The sequence below is a fragment of the Somniosus microcephalus genome, chromosome 2, assembly GCF_052327205.1.
Source record: "Somniosus microcephalus isolate GS21.2 chromosome 2, FLI_Smic_1.0, whole genome shotgun sequence".
NCBI lineage: Eukaryota > Metazoa > Chordata > Chondrichthyes > Squaliformes > Somniosidae > Somniosus > Somniosus microcephalus.
The window spans coordinates 18,011,197-18,031,475 of record NC_140988.1 but is presented as its reverse complement, the minus strand read 5'-3'; the positions used below and the strand labels follow the sequence as shown (position 1 = coordinate 18,031,475).

The 20,279-nt window shown below is 44.3% G+C and overlaps 1 protein-coding gene across 1 annotated transcript in view; it reads left to right on the top strand.

The window, feature by feature from the left end:
• papss1 (3'-phosphoadenosine 5'-phosphosulfate synthase 1) overlaps positions 1-20,279 on the top strand; it is a 113,456-nt gene that overhangs the window by 70,582 nt on the left and 22,595 nt on the right. The window contains exons 5-9 of the mRNA XM_086007058.1: positions 3,226-3,344; positions 6,080-6,193; positions 10,057-10,168; positions 15,785-15,990; positions 17,191-17,326. Coding sequence (XP_085863184.1) covers positions 3,226-3,344; positions 6,080-6,193; positions 10,057-10,168; positions 15,785-15,990; positions 17,191-17,326 — 687 coding nt within the window. The remainder of the gene's footprint in view (positions 1-3,225; positions 3,345-6,079; positions 6,194-10,056; positions 10,169-15,784; positions 15,991-17,190; positions 17,327-20,279) is intronic.

The window sequence follows — 20,279 nt, the reverse complement described above, 5'->3', positions numbered from 1 at the left end:
AACTCTCGCTCTCTCCTGGGCTCCCGCTGCTTTAGTAGTACCGACCTCTCGCTCTCTCCTGGGCTCCCGCTGCTTTAGTAGTACCGACCTCTCGCTCTCCTGGGCTCCCGCTGTTTTTGTAGCTCCGCACTCTCGCTCTCCTGGGCTCCCGCTGTTTTAATAGCTCCGAACTCTCGCCCTCTCCTGGGCTCCCGCTGCTTTAGTAACTCCGAACTCTCGCTCTCTCCAGGGCGACCGCTGCTTTAGTAGCTCTGAACTCTCGCTCTCCTCGGCTCCCACTGCTTTAGTAGCTCCGAAGTCTTTGTTGTTGTGTGTCAATTGACTCCTGTGTTTAGGCACGTTAACACTTCAAAATGTATTTGGATATGTAGCGCTTTGGGACATTCTGAGGAAGTAATTGAGTTGCGATTTAAATGCAAATATTTTTCTATTGCAAATGACACAAACGTGAGAATGTGGTTAGTCTGATTTTCGTCACGGCAGACCTACTTCACAATCTGCTCTTGGCCACAGTCTGAATCTTGAAGTTCTTGTTGCTAGCAAGGATTCGAGTGTGGCTGCCCACTCCTGGCGTGGATTAAATGGGTGGGTAGCCATGGGATCTGAACCTACGAAACAGCGAGCATCCTTGAGGGCCGGGGGAAATGAGATTTATGCAGAATTTGCTGACAATCTGCAAGTCTTAAGCTTTCATGTGCTTCTTAATTTAAAAGAAAAAGCATTATAAAAAATCAGATTGCTGATACAGCTCTTGCTGGTATTAACTTTCCTGGATCACTTGTAGACTGTTTGCTTGTGGGATCATGCACATACACAATGGGCCAAATGGCCTCCTGTTCTGTTTAATTCCATGCCAAGCCATGAAAATGTATAGACTGTATAACATGAGTTGCCTTTACGTGTCAGCCGTGGCTCAGTGGGTAGCACCTTCGCCTCTGAGTCAGAAGGTTGTGGATTCAAGTTCCACTCCAGGGACTTGAGCACAAAAATCTAGGCTGACACTCCAGTGCTGCACTGTCGGAGGTGCCGTCTTTTGGATGAGATGTTAAACTGTGGCCCAGTCTGCTCTCTCAGATCCTATGTAAAAGATCCTATGGCACTATTTCAAAGAAGAGCAGGGGAATTCTCCCCGGTGTCCTAGCCAATATTTATCCCTCAATCAACATAACTAAAACAGATTATCTGGTCATTATCACATTGCTGTTTGTGGGAGCTTGCTGTGCGCAAATTAGTTGCCGTGTTTCCTACATTACAACAGTGATGTAAGAAACCAAGAAGTAAAGCTGTAAAGTGCTTTGGGATGTCCGGCGGTCGTGAAAGGCGCTATATAAAATGCAAGTCTTTTTGTCTTTAGTTAAGCTTCAGATGTAGATATAAGCTTCTTGTCCGCTATATACAATGACAGCAGCCGATGTAATGAAAGGCGTGGTGAACACTGCCATAGAAACATAGAAGATAGGAGCAGGAGTAGGCCATTCGGCCCTTCGAGCCTGCTCCGCCATTCAATGAGATCATGGCTGATCATCCAAACTCAGTACCCTGTCCCTGCCTTCTCCCCATATCCCTTGATCCCTTTAGCCTCAAGAAATATATCCAACTCCTTCTTGAATATATTTAATGAACTGGCCTCCACCGCCCTCAGTTTTTGTAAAATGGCAGACCATCATTCTTTAACTTTATGCACTTTCTTCTTCTGCCCGCCGCCCACTGCCCCCCTCCCCCTCCCAATTCCATTCCCTGACACAAAACAGGCAGCTGACTTATCACTGGCCTTTTAACTCTCCCTTTAACTGGTTATTAGTAGTTGTGCTAAAGTGGCCCCAGTCAGACGTGTCCTGATTTATTTTCCCTCTGCTTCTCTGTGGGGTAGTTTCTTGCGTCTGCTCAGGGAACAAGAAATTTGATACTGAATGGCACTGAGCATGGGAATTGGATGGTTTAATAATTTGCTGCTTGTCTGGTCTTTTAATGCTTCTGTGTGTGTGTGTGTTTATTATTGAAAGCATACGGCAAATTAGTTTTATTGATGTGGAAAAAAAACATTGATGTGTGGGAAAATTGTTCTGCAAATTTCAGTAAATATCTCCTGCAGAATTCTAATGATGACCATGATTACAGTCAGTTAAAATTGTGTGAGATTGAACTTTCTTTGGCAATCTTTACAAATAATGGTGAAAGTGAGAAGGGATAGCGGGAAGTATGATGTTATATCTACTGCCTTAACCAATAAATGATGATTGGTAAAGGTAGGTTTTTTTTAAAAGTTTTTGCTCCAATTTTCTGCCCAGCTCTCTTGAAGGTGCAGACTCTTGTTAGAGTAAAGTTCTGTTGGCACCAGGCAGGCTCCAGTATCTCACCCAGATGGCCTTTCTTCACCTGCCCATGCCAGCTGGGCTACTATTTTTCATTCATTCACGGGATGTGGGCGTCGCTGGCAAGGCCAGCATTTATTGCCCATCCCTAATTGCTCTTGAGAAGGTGGTGATGGGCCGCATTATATAACTAAGTGGCTTGCTAGGCCATCTCAGAGGGCAGTTAAGAATCAACCACATTGCTGTGGACCTGGAGTCACATGTAGGCCAGACCAGGTAAGGACGGCAGATTCCCTTCCCTAAAGGACATTAGTGAACCAGATGGGTTTTTACAACTATCCGGTAGTTTCATGGTCCCCATTACTGATGCTAGCTTTTTTTTTAAATTTCAGATTTATTTAATTAATTGAATTGTAATTAATTAACTGAATTTAAATTCCCCAGCTACCGTGGTGGGATATGAACTCCTTTTTCTCCGGATCATTAGCCCAAGCCTCTGGATTACTAGTCCAGTAACATAACCGCTGTGCTACCGTTCCCTGCAATGGGGGCGGGCTGTGAAGCATCTCGGCTGATGCAGATTCTGCCCTCATCCGAGATCCGCACACGCACGTTCCAGCAGGTTTCACTTGGGTAATGGTCAGAAGCGGGAATGGTGGCTGATTTTATTTCCTACCCCTCACCTGATTCCTAAACTCTGGTACAATGAGGCTGGCTGTTCCACCCCTAGATACTTTAGCCCAGACTGGAATCGGACAACTCACTACAGACCAGGTATCTTAGCCTGTGAATTCCACACTGGTAGAGCATTTTTTCAACAGAGCTATCGGGAAGATGGCAAAAGTCTTTCTTTATTAAATTGCACAGTTAATTACTGGCCAAGGAACACAATGACCCGGTCTTCTTCTGACAGGGTTCACTGGTATTGACTCAGAGTACGAGAAGCCAGAAGCTCCTGAGCTAGTCTTGAAGACCGATGCCTGTTCCGTAAATGAATGTGTCCAGCAAGTGATCGAACTTCTTCAGGAGAGGGTAAGGAATCACCTGTGCTCTCAGTTGAACTGCCTATTATATTGGGGTTAGTAGGGGGTACTGGGATTGGTGGATCCTGATGTCAAGATCTAACACAGGCAGTGGTAACCCCAGAGTAAATTTGCCTGTTTCACTAAAGCAGGCAGCCCGAGGACACTCAAATGCACTCCACCAAACCCAGTGTAAGGCTGTTTCAGTGAGTGATGCCTTTCTCATGATAATTGGAACTATAAGTGCCAATCTGATAGGTACAACACAAAAGTGAGTAGGCTAACACGGTGATAAAAATAGACGTGGGAAACTATAGACCTATCAGTCTTTCTTCAGTACTGGGTAAAATAATGGACTCTTATCGAGTATAAACTTGAAGAAAACCATTATGATTAACTAGTAAACACCTGCCAGTATAGACTCAGAGGGACAAGGTCCTACCTGACCAACTTTTTTGTAGGAAGTGACCTACCAAGTGGGCCTTTTTATTAAAAAAAAATCATTCTTGGGATGTGATGTCGCTGGCAAGGCCGGCATTTATTGCCCGTCCGTAGTTGCCCTGAGATGATGGTGGTGGGCCGTTTTCTTGAACTGCTAGCAGTTTTAAAGAAAAATAAATACTTGCACTTATATAGCACCTTTCACCACCTCTGGATGTCCCAAGGCGGTTGTGAGTTCAAGTCCCACTCCATAAATTTGAGCATATAATCTAGGCTGATACTCCCGTGCAGTACCGAGGAGTGCTGTGCACAAATTGGCTGTCGCGTTTCCCACATTACAACAGTGCCAACACTTAAAAAATATACTTCATTGACTGTAATGCGCTTTGGGACATCCTAAGGTGGTGAAAGGGGCTTTATAAATCTTTATTGCTGGGTAGGAAGGGAAGACCGCTCATATTGTAGAAATGATCGAGTGACGCCATATACCTTGAGGTCCTGTGCCAGCATCATCTTTATTACCCTTTTCCCAAGTCAGCAACAGGAGACTGGCATACATAGGATCAGAAGTAGGTCATTAATCCCTCGACCCAGTTCTGCCATTCCGTTAGATCATGGCTGATCTGTACCTCAACTCATTAACTTTGATCCATATTGCTCAGTACCCTTATCTAATAAAAATCTGTCGATCTCAGTCTTGAAAATTTCAATTGACCCAGCATCCACAACCTTTTGGGGAAGAGACTTCCAGTTTTCCACTACCCTCTTTGTGTATGGAAAAAGTGCTTCGTGATTTAGCTCATGAATGCCCTTCTGCTAATTTTACGGTTATGCCCTCTTGTTCTGGATTTCCCCACCAGAGGAAATAGTTTCTCCGTAACAAAAGCAAAATACTGCTGGAAATCTGAAATAAAAACAGAAAACGCTGGAAATACTCAGCTGGTCAGGCAGCATCTGTGGAGAGAGAAACAAAGTTAACGTTTCAGGTCGATGACCTTTTTCCAAAAGCGAAATAGTTTCTCTGTATTTTCTATCGAACCCTTTAACATTTTAAGCACCTCAATTAGATTATCCCATATAACCTTCTGAACTCATGGGAATACAGGAAACTTTGCGATATCCGGCACCGACGGGACCGAGCTGCTGCCGATCTATCAAAACTTCCGGCTAGACCAGCGCTAATGTTGAAGGATATGGAGGTTTTCATCTCCGTATCTGACAACAAACACTGTTGCTTAGCAACAGCTTGTAAACACTCGGCCCATACCTTGGAAGCATCTCTGAAGCTGTTGCTAAGCTACAGAGACGCTTTCCAGAGCCTGACTGTTTAAAAGAAAATGCTAGGAGAAGAAAAAAAACCTAACCAAAATGGCTGCTGATTTCTGCCGTTCGATCGAGGTTTCCGGACATACAACCTCTGGATAAACCAAAGTTTCCTGTAGTTGGCCTATGTTTTTTTTAAAAAAATGCCAAGTAGAATCTTGTGAAGAGAGAATTCTCTTTCCACTTTTGGAGAAGAATTTCTGTAACTACTTCTACAGTTAGGCCCCAATTATACGAATACAGCAACTTAAAAGGAAATCTTAATGCCCACTCAAGTGTGATTTATAAAAATGGATTTTTAAGCAAGCATTGAATTCACTGCAGTCTCTACTCCCCAGCTCGTATCTGGCCACCATCACTTGTGGAGATATTTATTTTGGTAACTAGTAACGCTAGCATGACTCTAAATAGAGGAACTCCTTTTCCGGCACCTACGAAGTCACAGTCAAAGTGACGTCAATGTGTGGTTTACCACCCAGCCCCCCCACCCCCAAAATGAGCATTTAAAAAAATATATAAATGACGCTTGAAACAGATGTTTTGAATAGAGTTCTTCACGGAGGTCTGTGTGGTGGTGGTGATTTTTTATTTCTGTTGAAGTTGACCGTGAATTTGACTACGGCTTTCGCAGTCATCGGTTTTATACAGCCACCTTACCTGTAGATTAAAGCACCTCCTTGCCACACACCTTTGTGAATTACCATCTATTCCACAGATGGAATCATATATTTGTAATAAAATGATTTTATTAGCTCTATAATTCATTGATTTTCTTTCTTTCTGAGCAGATGCTTTTACTGATTATGAACACAAGATGGCACTACAGGACCAGGATTTTTAATTCTTTTCCCCCCCTCTCCTGTGTAAAGTGCCTCCAACCATTCACGGCAATGTAAGCTTAAATTTGCCGGCACTTTTAGCAAAAGTCCAGTGTTGCAACTAAATGGATATTGTTTGGGTTTTATTGATTGCTTCAAACAGGACATTGTCCCCGTTGATGCATATGCCGAAATAAAGGAACTGTTCGTCCCAGAAAACAAGCTTGATCTCGCTCGAGCCGATGCAGACACTTTGCTAGCCCTGGAAATTAATAAGGTATGAGGTTTTTTCTCCTCTCTTGCGCAGGCGCGCCTCAGCCGGTAGCACTCTGGCCTCACAGCTGGAAGGTGGGGGCGGGCTCGAGCCCCGTACCAGGATTTGAGCTCACGATCTAGGATGACGCCAGTGTTGGAGGTGTTGTCCCTGCGGGTGAGCTGCTAAACCGAGGCCCCTGTTTGCCAGTGCAGGTGAATGTTAAAGATCCCAAGGCAGTATTTGAAAAGAGCAGATGTGGTGACCTATATTCAACCCTCACCCAGTGGTACTAAAACACCCCTTAATGCACCTCACAAGTCAGACAATCATTTTGAGACTTTTTTGATATGATCAAGTACTGTATAAATACAAGTGTTATGTCACATTGTAGAAATTGGTGTTGTTTGGATTGCACCTAGTTACTAATTAGATATACAGGAAACCTTTTTTTTATCCGGCACCGACGGGACCGGCGTGGTGCCGGTTTATCAAAAAGTCCGGATTACAGAGAGGTATGGTAAAAGGTACGAGAGCCCCGTACACAGCAACAAATCCAGGCTTCCCTGTTGCTTAGCAACAGGTGCAGGAACCCGGCCACAGATCCAGGAACGGCCACTAATATGAAGTAAAACTTACCTGAACCTACTCCTGAATTTTGCCGGTTAACAGGGATTTCCGGTTATTTAGGTGCCGGTAAATCGAGAGTTTCCCGTATTCTGGTTTCCGCTGTACTAGCTCCAATTCCGAAAGACTGGGTTGTATTATACTTTTCTCTGTTCTTAAATGAACTAAACCAACTTGATCTTTGCGCAACTTTTTCCAAAAGTTTAATTACCAGCAACAGGTGCTTCATAGATTTTAGGAACTAATCCTGCACACGAAGAGGATGTTGCAAGTTAAACTGGATGCCGCAATATGATCATTGTGTCACCTTGGCTCGGTGGTAGCACTCTCGTTTGTCTAGCCTTGGACAGAAGGTCGTGGGTTCAAGTCCCGCTCCAGAGACTTGAGCACAAAAATCTAGGCTGACGCTCCCAGTGCAGGGCTGAGGGAGCGCCGCACTGTCGGAGGTGCCGTCTTTCGGATGAGACGTTGAACCGTAGGCCCAGCCTGGCCCCCCTCGGGTGGAAATAAAGGTTAACGCAGCACTATTTGAAGAAGAGCAGGGGAGTTCTCCACGGTGTGCTGGCCAATGTTTATCCCTCAACCAACAACATCAAAATTGATGAACTGGTCATTTGTCGTACTGATGACCCGACTGTGCACAAATTGACTGCTGCATTTCCCTACATAACAATGGTGACTATACTTCAAAAGCAATTCATTGGCTGTGAAGCGCTTTGGAACATCCTGCAGATGTGAAAGGCGCTATATAAATGCAAGTTCCTTTTCTTAATTGAATCAGACACTGCTACTTCTCAATTCATACGCAGTATGTTGCACTATATTCACTGGGGGATTGTGAAGCCCCCTCGTTGACAGCAAGCCTGCTTTACCCCACAATCATTACTGTCTGTGATGGTGTATGTTTTATTGGAGGCATTAAAGCGCTTAAAACAGATTACCGGAGTAATATCGCAATGCAGTGAACATCCTTGTGCTAATATCGTGAAAGCTCATTTCTGGTTTTATATTTCTTTTGTCTAAGTTGGAATCAAGTGGCAGGCAGGGAAAATTTGTAATGGCTCCTCAGAAAACTAATCACAAACCCAAGGTTTCCTGTGGAGTTCATGTTGAAATGCTCTGATCCTGTTTTTCACCATCCCCTGACCACCACCACCACCCCCCTTCCAAAACCACAGAGATTTGCTGCCGCAATTAAACTGTGGGAACATCTTTACAGCAAACGGAATATTTCAGTGGTGCTCTTTGCAGCTCTCATGCGATGCAATTCCTCCAGTACCTTTTAATGTAAAACTGCCGAGACTTTGAATCCCGATTCTGTTAGCTGACTTTGTACCGTTTATCTTCGCACCTTGCCGACTAACACCAACCCATGGAGAAGGGGGTATTCGTTAGGGGAGGGTGGGAAGAACAGTTTAAGCATTTGACGTATTTTATTAATCGTGTATTTTGTGTTTAAGCCACTGCATACAGCTGGCTTGATGGGGTTTTAAGTGTAAGAGAGACGTTGAAGATTATATATAATTTATATTTATACAGCAGAGACAGTTACTGTTCCATTTGTGTACATTTGCATTTTCAACAAACGTTCAACTCTCTCTTCCCCCCAGCCCTCCCTCCCTGCCACCCCAGGGAAGGCGGCTAATTTTAAGTCCCTTCAGAGAATCGGGGTCTGCAACTCATTTAAATTACAGTAAATAACAAGTGTGCTGGAGCCTGTCTAGCTGGCTCCCAGACTGAGCCACTGCTGCAGCTGCTGCCATTGGCTGCTCTGTCTCTGTGCTGTGCCAATGACGAGAGCATTGTTTTAAATTAGTAAGGACTAAGTGAATTCACTAACAAATGAACTAGTGTACTCCTGGTAAATTGTATGGATATAATATATATATACACCCTTAAAGACCAAAAGTAAGAAAAACAAAAGTTTATTTCAGTTACTAAGAATTATCGGACAACAACCAAAGATTGACTTGCAGAAATTATATAATTATCCTTTAAAGCTAATCACAGAATCACAGAAACCCCACAGTGCAGATAGAGGCCATTTCGGCCCATCGAGCCTGCACCGACACATATCCCACCCGATCCCCGTAACCCCTACACCAACACATATCCCACCCTATCCCTGTAACCCCACGTATTTAATCCCCCTAACACTAAGGGTCAATTTATCATAGCCAATTAACCTAACCCGCACATCTTTGGAATGGGGAAGGAAAGTTTAAAAGAGTACTTTTTAAAAATTGAGTGTGCTTCCAAATAAGGAAAAAATTATAAACTTGCCTTAAATTGATCAGATATCTTTCAGAAAATATCACTCTCCCTGGAAATCCTTGAATTAAAGCCTGCTTCCTTCTAGGCTGGTGTAGCAATGTCGATTACAGGGATTGTCCCCGGACTCGGTTTTTTTTGCAACCAGTGAGAAACGTGGCTTCGAACCTGCCTAACATACGATGGGCAAGGACAGAATAGGGCCAACCGGTTCATCCAATCCAGCCTGCCCTATCCAGATCTTCTGCACCCCCTGGTGTATCAGTTTTTCCCAGTGTTCTGACGAGCATTTATCTCGCGGCCAAAACCACCGAAAACAGATTATCTGGTCATTTATCTCATGGGACTGCTGTGTGCAAATTGGCTGCCACGGTTGCCTACAGTGACTACATTTCCAGGGTCGTTCATTGGCTTTGAAGCGCTTTGGGCCATCCTGAGGACGTGAAAATAATAATAATAATTCAACTTTATTGTCATTGTACAATGCACAAGTACATGAACAACGAAATGTGATCTTGCAAGCTCCCATGAGTCCAGTACAAATAACATTAACATTAAACGTAAATAGCACCATCCTGGGAGAAGCAAAGCCGCTGCGTCTGTGCGCGCCGCCATTCCATTTCCACCATTCCTCCTGTCCGACAATCTTCAGCCCAATGCCCGGGCCTGCTCACCAACCGCCCCTCCTCGCGGCTCCTTCCGTGACCTTCTCACCAACCGCCCCTCCTCGCGGCTCCTTCCGTGACCTTCTCACCAACCGCCCCTCCTCGCGGCTCCTTCCGTGACCTTCTGCACCTGGTCTTCCCTGATGGTCACCCCTCCAGGTACTAACCAGGCCTGGCTCTGCTTAGCTTCCAAGCCTTGCGACCCTGTCCCTAGTCCCAGGAAAAGGCGCGGTGTATACTGTGTGCAAGTTTTTGTTTTAGCTGTGGCGAATATTGATGAGTTTCAAAAGTGAGTGTAACGTGTGTCTCTTTTCTTGGTTCTAGGTGGATTTGCAGTGGGTGCAGGTACTGGCGGAGGGTTGGGCTACTCCACTCAATGGCTTCATGAGAGAGCGAGAATTCTTGCAGAGCCTTCATTTTGGCTGCCTTTTGGATGGTAAGACCTCAAATAATCCCTGGGTGAGAGTGGCAAAGCCTAAGCTGAGGCTCAGATGTTGGCCATCCTTTTTATATACAACAAAAGCTTTAACACCTTTTTGACAGTTCTAATGGTTTGCAGTAAAGACTGGATGCAGGGGCTGAACGAAATGACACCTGCTGCAAATGGATTACAGAGAGGTATAGTTAAAAGGTACGAGCGCTCCGTACACAGCAACAAATCCAGGCTTCCCTGTTGCTTAGCAACATGTGCAGGAACCCCAGCCACAGACCAAGCGCCCCTGTTGCTTAGCAACAAGTGCACGAACCCCAGTTACACGGCCACAGATCCAGGAACTGCCACTAATATGAAGTAAAACTTACCTGAACCTACTCCTGAATTTTGCCGGTTAACAGAGATTTCCGGTTATTTAGGTGCCGGTTAAAAGAGAGTTTCCTGTAATTGCAGCGTGACAAGTTTACATAGGCAGTTTCCACTATAAATGTGGACATAGGAATTTAGAATGGAAAAAGCTGACAGGAAGTGTGACACAGATACAAGACTATTATTTATATAAATCTGATGTTCTTTTGTATTTTCAGACTTAAAGTAGTATTTACATAGCTGGTTTGATCAGCTTGCATCGCATTTACATTGCACTTCTTACATTGAAATTCTGCAGGTGCATTCTTGAGTTTGGTTGTGCTTGCACAGGGGCTGCCATGCAAGAGCAGGATGGAGCAGCTTGATTGTGGCTCTATGGTACAGTTAGCTTAGTTTACCACAGAGGTCTCGGGCTGTTACTCCTGCTCACGAACTAAGAAACCGACTGTAAAAATCTAGCGTACCAACACCAGTGCCTGCCTCGCTGCCGATCCTGCTGACTGTCGCTCCTGTTTCTACCTGTACTCCCTCTCGGCTCAGTTATGACCACACTGTTCCTGCTCTTCTAACCGAGGTCATTTGAGCTCTCCATTCTGTTGCTGATGACTGAACATGGCTAGGCGGCTGTCTTGCGGGGGGGGGGGGGGGGGGGGGGTGCTGCTGACTGACTGCTCCAGTTCTCTGCTGGCCCAGCTTGTGCGCTGCCTCTTTGGTCGCTTCTCCTCCTCAGGAGAAGCTGCAAGTCGGCCCGCGGTTTCCCAAGGCACGCTCGCAACTTATAAACTCTGCTGCAGCCGAGGGCTTGGAAAATCTACTATCCTATAGAGTTAGTTTATATTTCCAGTTGCGATGTAAGTCTATTGCTCTCTAAACACAGGTGTCAGCTGTGGCTCAGTGGTAGAACTCTCGCCTGTGATTCAGAAGGTTGTGGGTTCAAGTCCCACTCCAGAGACCTGAGCTCAAAATTTAGGCTGGTACTCCAGCATAGTACTGAGGGAGTGCTGCACTGTCTGAGGTGCTGACTTTAATGATGAGACGTTAAACCGAGTAGCCGTCTGCCCGCTCATGGACGTAAAAGATCCCATGGCACTATTTTGAAGAAGATCAGGGGAGTTTATCCCCGGTGTCCCGGCCAATATTTATCCCTCAACATCATTAAAAACCTTATCTGGTCATTGCTGTTTGTCAGACCTTGCTGCTCTCAAATTTGCTGCTGCTTTTCCTACATGACAACTTCAAAAAGTATTTAATTGGCTGTAAAGGGCTTTGGGACATTCTGAGATTGTGAAAGGCACCATATAAATGCAGGTCTTTTTCTTTAAAAGTCTTGTACAGGAAACTCTTTTTTATCCGGCACCGACGGGACCAGCGTGGTGCCGGTTTATCAAAAAGTCCGGATTACTGAGAGGTATAGTTAAAAGGTACGAGAGCTCCGTACACAGCAACAAATCCAGGCTTCCCTGTAGCTTAGCAACAGGTGCAAGAAGCCCGGCCACAGACCAAGCGTCCCTGTTGCTTAGCAACAAGTGCAAGAACCCCGATTACACGGCCACTGATCCAGGAACGGCCACTAATATGAAGTAAAACTTACCTGAACCTACTCCTGAATTTTGCCGGTTAACAGAGATTTCCGGTAAATCGAGAGATTCCTGTACTGTTATTATACTTATGTGTAAACCACTTAGTAATGGGCTAGATTTGCTGCAGATCCTAAGGTATCGCAGAATTCTAGAGGCCAAGCTCTTAAGTACGTTTTCTATTTTTTTAAGGAGTGTGGGTATGATAATTATTGGGATTTCGAGCACAGGAACTGGCTACACATTCCACTGCCTATCATTTTTAAAGGAATTTTATTGAGTACTACAGTAATTTTCTTTTTAAAAAGCACTGATTTCAAGTATTGACAGGCAGAGTGGAAACCGATACGGGGCCCTCCCAGTGAACACGCTGGGAGGATCAGGAATAGACCCATATTTGTAACTTGTAAAGATCCTGGTTCTGCAATGTTCCTGTTATCTTTTGAGCTGGAGGAGGTGGTGGGGGTTGGTGGGAAAAGTGTTATTTTTCACTCTTTAGGGATAAGAGGGTTTAAAATTATATTGGAAGTTTACAGCACAGGAGGAAGGCCATTTGGCCCATTGTGTCAGCTCTTTGCGAGAGCAATCCAATACTTTTCTTTCACGAGCGTGCTGGCTGAGCATATCTGACCGTCCTCCATTAACTGACCTATCTTTCTCAGATCTCCATCAGCAATAGTCTTTTTAGCTACCAACAGGCTGAGTCCATCATTTTTGTTACATTTCTATTTTGAGTTATCAAAAGCCCTGCTAAAATTCCTTAATGTGGTGATTAATGTCTAGCGGCTGGGACTTGCTCGATGTCCAAAATTATCTGAATTGTGTTTTCTTGGTTATTTCTTCAAACATCTGAATGTTGTTCAATTCAGGGGAGATGAGGAGAAATATTTTTACCCAGCGAGTTATGATGATCTGGAATGCACTGCCTGAAAGGGAGGTGAAGCAGATTCAGTAGCCACTTTCAAAAGGGAATTGGATAAATACTTGAAAAGGAAAAATTTCCAGGGCTCTGGGGAAAGAGCGGGGGAGTGGGACTGATTACAGAGCTCTTTTAAAGAGCCGGCCGAATGGCCTCCTATGCTGTAAGATTTTATGATTTGGACACTTAAGATTTTAAAAAATGAGATAAAGCACCCAGGGTAACAAACACAGAACCTTTCTTGTGAATTGCGTCAAGTGTTGGATCCAGCTTCTAAAAGAGCCTTCCTCATGTCTTTGAAAGATAAGACATCAGATCTCATTTCAAACTTTAACTAAAAGCACATTTATTGAGCAAAAGATGAACAGTGCAAAGTCACCCCTTGTTGTTCCTGTTGCAAGTTTCCTGTCATGTCATTGCAGCGTGTTTACCAATGGCTGATATCTGTTACTGGTAACTGCTTCAAATTGAAAACTGTTGCTTGCTGGCTGGGGCCACGATAGAGCTATCCAGTGTTTGGCAACCGCGAGGGAGCATGTGCCTGACCCATTTAAAACTTTATTTTAATCGTCAGCAAGGGAGTGTGAGAGATGTGCAGCCTTGTGGTAGAGTATCTGTGTCTGGTTTTATTTTGAGGAGGGGAGAGGGGAGGTGACGTGTCTTAGTTTATTGAATAAAGAGGAACCCATCCAACATACTCCCTGAGGTGTGGAGGTGATGTGTGTGTCTGACGTGCTGTACACAAAACAAATTGTCTTTTTTTTTAATCAATCCTTCTCTCTGATCTCAGAAGAGTTTCACATATGCTAGGCATCATTGGTAAGAGCTACTGCCTTTTTTGCTTTGCTTGCATGCCATTGTGTTAAAAAGCTATTATCAGTAAAAGTGACCATGAAGCTCAACACTGAGTTCAACAATTTCAGATCATAATCTTGGCCCCCATTTTTTTGGATGGCAGCTGTTTATGATTCTGCCATTTACACTTCTTCTAGACCCATCTTTAGTTCCTTTACTTGTCCCATTACCATCTCCTTTTGCCTCGCACCATCATCCCTTTTGTCTTTTAATCTCTCCTGCCTTCCACCCTATCACAGACCTTCCCTTCTGTTCTTTCCTCCCTCCCCCCTCTCCCTGCCCCTACACTTGCTTAAAAACCTGTTACATCTCTAACCTTTTCCAGTTCTGACGAAAGGCCATCGACCTGAAACATTAACTCTGTTTCTCTCTCCACAGAATGCTGCCTGACCTGCTGAGTGTTTCCAGCATTTTCTGTTTATCTTTCAGGATTTCCAGCATCCGCAGTGTTTTGCTTTTGTGATCATGAAGCTGTTGGATTGACGTAAAAACTCAACTCGTTCACTAATGTCCTTTTAGGGAATGACACCTGCCGTCCTTACCCAGTCTGGCCTATTTGACTCCAGTCTCACACCAATGTGGTTAGAAACATAGAAGATAGGAGCAGGAGTAAGCCATTCGGCCCTTCGAGCCTGCACCGCCATTCAATGAGATCATGGCTGATCATCCAAATTCAGTACCCTGTCCCTGCCTTCTCCCCATATCCCTTGATCCCTTTAGCCTCAAGAAATATATCCAACTCTTTCTTGAATATATTTAATGAACTGGCCTCCACTGCCCTCTGTGGCAGAGAATTCCACAGGTTCACCACTCTCTGGGTGAAGAAATTCCTCCTTATTTCAGTCCTAAATGGCTTACCCCTTATCCTTAGACTATGACCCCTGGTTCTGGACTCCCCGGCCATCAGAAACATCCTTCCTGCATCTAGTCTGTCCAGGCCTGACAGAATTTTATAGGTTTTAACTGCCTATCAAGCCCACTGCCTATCAAGTCCACTAATTTGTATCAGGGCAACTGGGGATGGGCAATGAATGCCAGCCCCGCCAGCGATGCCCACATCCCAGGAATGAACAATAATATATAAATTTAGGCTTCATGTTTTAAATCATTGACCTGAAAGTTAACCCTTAATAAATCACACCTTCCAGCTGGTGCCTGAGCTCTTCGATGATTTCTCTTTTCCAATAATGTTAGTTTACAAAAGTTGATTTGTGGGGTTTTTTTCTCCTTCCAAAGCTTTTATGAATAATCAAAGTATGGTGTTTTGAATGAAAGTTAAGGAAAATGGTAAGTTAAAACATATTGGGGGTAATTTTCACCTTCATCGCTTGGGTCGTATATTGGAGCGGATCGTGCACCCGTTCTAGAACAAGCCCGATTTTTATCTCCTTTGATTTCATTGGAAGTTATAATCAGGCGGGTTCTATAGGAGGCATGGCTTTTAAAATAGGCCAGCAGCAACTCCACAGCAGGTGTGATGGCTCAGAGCCTCCACCCTACACCTAGAATTCCAAATGAGCCACTTTAGAAACCAGTTTCAGTTGTTCAACTTGGTTTAGATGACCACAGGAGTCTCAACCCTGATGCCAACTAGCTCACTCCCACAGCAACTTGATCCTTTATAATCTCCCCTTGAGTGGGAAAGGTAGTTTCACCGGATATTGATTTGATTTGCGATGATGGGGTGGGGTGGGGGGGGGGTGCAGCGGGGGATGTGGAGATGGTGGTGCACCTCGTGCAGGGAGGTCTCATAATGGAACATACTAAGCGTCTGAATTTGTCATGTGTTTACTTTCATGTGCACACCCAGCAAAAGTAATCTCTGTAAGCTGTGAATTATTTCCTTTGCCCCACCCTTTCGTGCTCTTATTTTTTTTTTTGTCCCCTTTTGCCCTGCAGGGGGTCTCATTAACCTGTCGGTGCCCATCGTCCTGACAGCAGCGCATGAAGATAAAGAGCGACTGGATGGCTGCACTGCCTTCGCGCTGGTGTATAATGGGCACCGGGTGGCTATCCTTCGCAATCCAGAATTCTATGAGCACAGGAAAGAGGAGCGTTGTGCCCGTCAGTGGGGAACAACTTGCAAAGAACACCCTTACATTAAGGTTTCGTTAAAAGCATTTCTTCCTCCCTCTAAGATCAGTATGACATTTAGCTTTTTCTTGAGATAGCTTTCCCGTTGCAGTGCAGTTTGCACTGAGAAACTAAACAGGAGGCATGTCTTGTTACGATCTGGTCAAATAAATTAGTGTCATCTAAAAGAGTGGTGATTGGGGGTGTTTGACTGCAAATACCCTCTTCCCGTCAGTCATTTCCGTAGCATTGCCTGTTGTGCAGCTGCGAGCCACTCACTTTTAAATTGGGATATCGGGGACTCCCTAACTCACCACAGAAGTTCTTTATCCTTGTGGTATGGACGAGTAGTACAAATCTAGGGGACACCTTGCATGCAGCATGATCTGCTTTATTGTGTCTGCGCATTCTTAGTTAATTTTCAAAACATTGAAAAATAATTACCATTTAAAAAAAATAATCATTAATATTTGTTATTTTGAAAAAATCCATTAAGTTTCCTGCGATTATTTTCAGTGTCCCTTCTATACCACTGAAGCTTTATTAGGGTGACGTATCTATCTGTAGTTGGTGTTTTTAGACAGCTAGTTCTATATGTCCCAGTTGAAAATGCTGGACACACTCACCACGTCAGACAGCATCTGTTAACCTTTCCAATCGATGACTTTTCGCCAGAACTGTAATGTTACAGATGAACAGCTCACAAGCAGGTACAGAGCCAGGGGAAAGGCGCAAGGAAAAGGAAAAAAAAAGTCTGTGATTCGGTGGAGGGCTGAAGATGATTAAATGACAGAAGTGAAGATGTTGCAAGGCAAAAGGAGGTGATAATGAGAGAAATCAGAGAAGCAAAAGATATGTCCTGAGGATGTGTCACCGTCGACCGGAAACGTTAGATCTGTTTCTCTCTGCACAGCTGCTGCCTGACCTGTGGAGAGTTTCAAGCAATGTTCTCTCTAATCTTTTGGGGGTGCGTGGCTCCTTTAACGGGCTGAGCAGCCCATTCAAATTTCATGCGTGTTTTTTCCCATCGTAAAGCCAGCAAGTGGCCTGCGCAGTTGCGTAGCTTAACGGGAACATTGGTTTCAAGCATTTTGTGTTTCAAGCATTTTCTGCTTTTATTTCAGATTTCCAGCATATGCATTGTTTTGCCTTTTTTTTGTCTCGTATCCCAGGTTTGCTCATTAGAAATGTAAGTTTTTTTTCTTTGTTCTGATCCCTTATGAAAACCACAGATGGTAATGCAGAGTGGCAGCTGGTTGGTAGGTGGAGACCTGCAAGTACTCGATCGTATCTATTGGAACGATGGCCTCGATCATTATCGCCTCACCCCACGCGAGCTAAAGCAAAAATTTAAGGCACTGAATGCCGGTGAGTAGTATTAACCACTTTGACTGTTTCCAAAAGTAGCGTTTAAATTCTTTGTGATGCTTCAAATTTATTTTATAGACCTAGTAATTACTTACAGTATGAATGCTTGGTGCCAAACAGATCTTTCCTTTTACTTTTTTTGCTTTGGTGAGGGATGTCAGTCCTGGGAAATGGGCAGTTCCTGATGTTGGCTCTTTGGTGCTAGCAGCTAGAGCTGCCGATTAAGTTTGGCAAGACCACCTCCTTTTCTAAGTCCCATGCCAGCTCTCCTTGTGGTTCTCTGTTTCCGCTTGGCTCACCTGGTAGCACTCTTTCCTCTGAGTCAGAATGTTGTGGTTTCACTATGAAAACAAACATGGCCCAGTACTTCAAAGCAACAGGATTTTTTCCCCCCCCACTTTTTCTCCATTAACAACGGGCAATTAAATTCCCAAATCATCGTGCTAAATGGCAGGAAACACATGATCCATGAGCAATGTCACAGGAGAGCTAGTATGAATTAAAGATAGCCACCCTTAGTCAGCTGCTATTGCTGCGACCCATTCTTTGTACACTGGCAGTGTTTGGTATAATGCTCCATAGTCTACATGCATGCTGCACAACTCCACTAATGCCACAATTTTGGCACTTCCTACACAGGGAGGCTGCAGTGGGGACCATATCATCGTACACCTTCAGTAGCTGATAAGTTTTTCTGTTCTTGACTTTCCTAATTTAGTTGCTGCAACGACCTAATGAAAACCTTGAATCGTAGGTCTTGAATGCCAGTTAGGACATCGGAACGCTCAGTTCTGTTATCAAAGTTTCTCTGCTTTTCTCCTGCCATCTGCTACAACTGAAATATGAAAGGCCTTGTTATGGTGGCAGTGGAGACCCACTTTCTCAGGGGTCTAATGGACTGCTACCAGACTCGCTGCCTCCCATTTTGCCCGGTGTCTGATGGGTGGGGGGAGCAGTGCCAGGAGACCTGTTCAGGGATGATAGCCTGTTACCAGGGCAGCAACATAAAAGTGCCATGAGACTGAAAAATCCACGCGCACGAAAGTAGCCTTCTGGTTTACAAATTCTACCAATTCCTCCTTCCCCATCCCGAATAGAACACAAGTCAGAAGAGAATGTTGATTTGTGTTGGATCAGATAGAAAGCACCACTGCAACTCTGCAGAATTGCTACCTGCAAGAGGGAGGTTTATTGAAAAAATAATTTTCTTATGTAGGATTTTTAATTTAGTCTGCTTAATCAACCAGTTCTGCCACTGGACTCCAGTCCCTCCACCACCTGTGCACTGTGGCTGCAGTAAATACTATTGCAGCAACTCACCAAACTTACTTTGACAGTCCTGTGACAGAAGGGCAAGAGAAGTAATGGTAATGTTGTGGGAGCATCACCTCCAAGTCGCTCATTATCCTGATTTGGACGTATATTAACATTGCTTCATTCTCGCTGGGTCAGTATCCTGGAATGCTCTACTTAACACCATTGTTGGAGAACCATCAGCAGAAGGACTGCAGCGGTTCAAGAAGGTCCACCACCTTGGGTCAACTAGGGATCAGAAATAAATGGGACTTTGACAGTGTCGCGCATGCCCTGAGAACAAATATAAAAAAAATTCATGCAAAATATTCTGAAACTCCAGTGTGCTGCATTCCAGACTGATTTCCCTACACAATGAGCTACTGATGTCAAAGATGCCATTCTCTCAAACAACCAAGTGGAGGTCAGTCAATTCTCCACAAGGTGGAAGCAAAACTCAGTCGGTTAACCTAGGCTGCTCTCGCATACTTCCTCGAGGCTAGCCAAAGAATGGCAGTGGTTGTGGTTTGAGACAGAGAGTCTCCAACCCATCTTCTCAACTCGGGAAAGTCGAGACCAGGGATTAAAATAAATAATTGAAAAGGAAAATACTGTTTTTGTACTTTCCCCTAATTGAGCTTTCTTCTTTGCCTCTGTCTTTGATTTTCTCTCTCAATCGACTTTATCTTTTTGTTTTGAGATCTTCCTCTCCCTCTTGGTGCTCCTCTAGATACAAAAGTACTGAGCTTCTCAGAATTCCATTTCTTCAGTTCAGTATCTGTCTACCAGACTACTTGTGCCCCATCTTGGAGTCACTTAGTATCCATTCAATTACAGAGGCTATTCCAAAAACGTGCACACGACGTCACAGGCTGCATTATTATATACAAACAAAAAATGCTGGAAACACTCAGCATTATTATGATGCTGAACCCCGATCCTCCACAAATATCAGACTTGAGACCGTTAATTAGCCATCGCCATTTTCAGTGCTACTAGTAAATCAGCAATCTGGCAGATTTTACAGTGTTAATAGCACCTCGGGAGGGTAAGTCTACTTGGCATTGATGAGTTACTTTGTATTGACTTTACTGCCTCGTACCCCTTACTGCTGCACACCTTCTGGTTGTGTTGCTTCAGGGACATTCAGAGCTCTTACCTGTTTGACCAGCATTGGCAGATGACTTTGTTGCCAAGGTTTTCATCTTTACGACAGTGACTTTGTAAGGGCAGATAACCGGTTTTGTTAATTCCATCTGTAGTTTCATTGGCCCTTTGGGAGATGACTACAGTTCCCAGGGACCCAATCATGTTAACAGCATTACGCTGAAAATTACCCAGTTCTGACTTCTGCCAGTCTTACTCCTACTTAGACAAAAGCCGAGAACCTTAAGTATGATGGAAGAGGTAAGCAATTGGATTTCTTCACAGAAATGCTGTCAGTTTTCCAGTCTCATTTCTAGTATACAACCACTTTGATTTCTTAATATTGGCACTCCCAGGTCTGGTATAGCACGGCATACCCAGAGTAAAGCTCCATTTACTCTCTTCCCCCACCCCCAAACAGTGTTTCTTAACCAATCTTATGCTTCTGGGTCTTTTTCTACCACTCCTGTGTTTTAGATTACTCCCCTAGGCACGTTCCCAGCTCCCTTGTGAC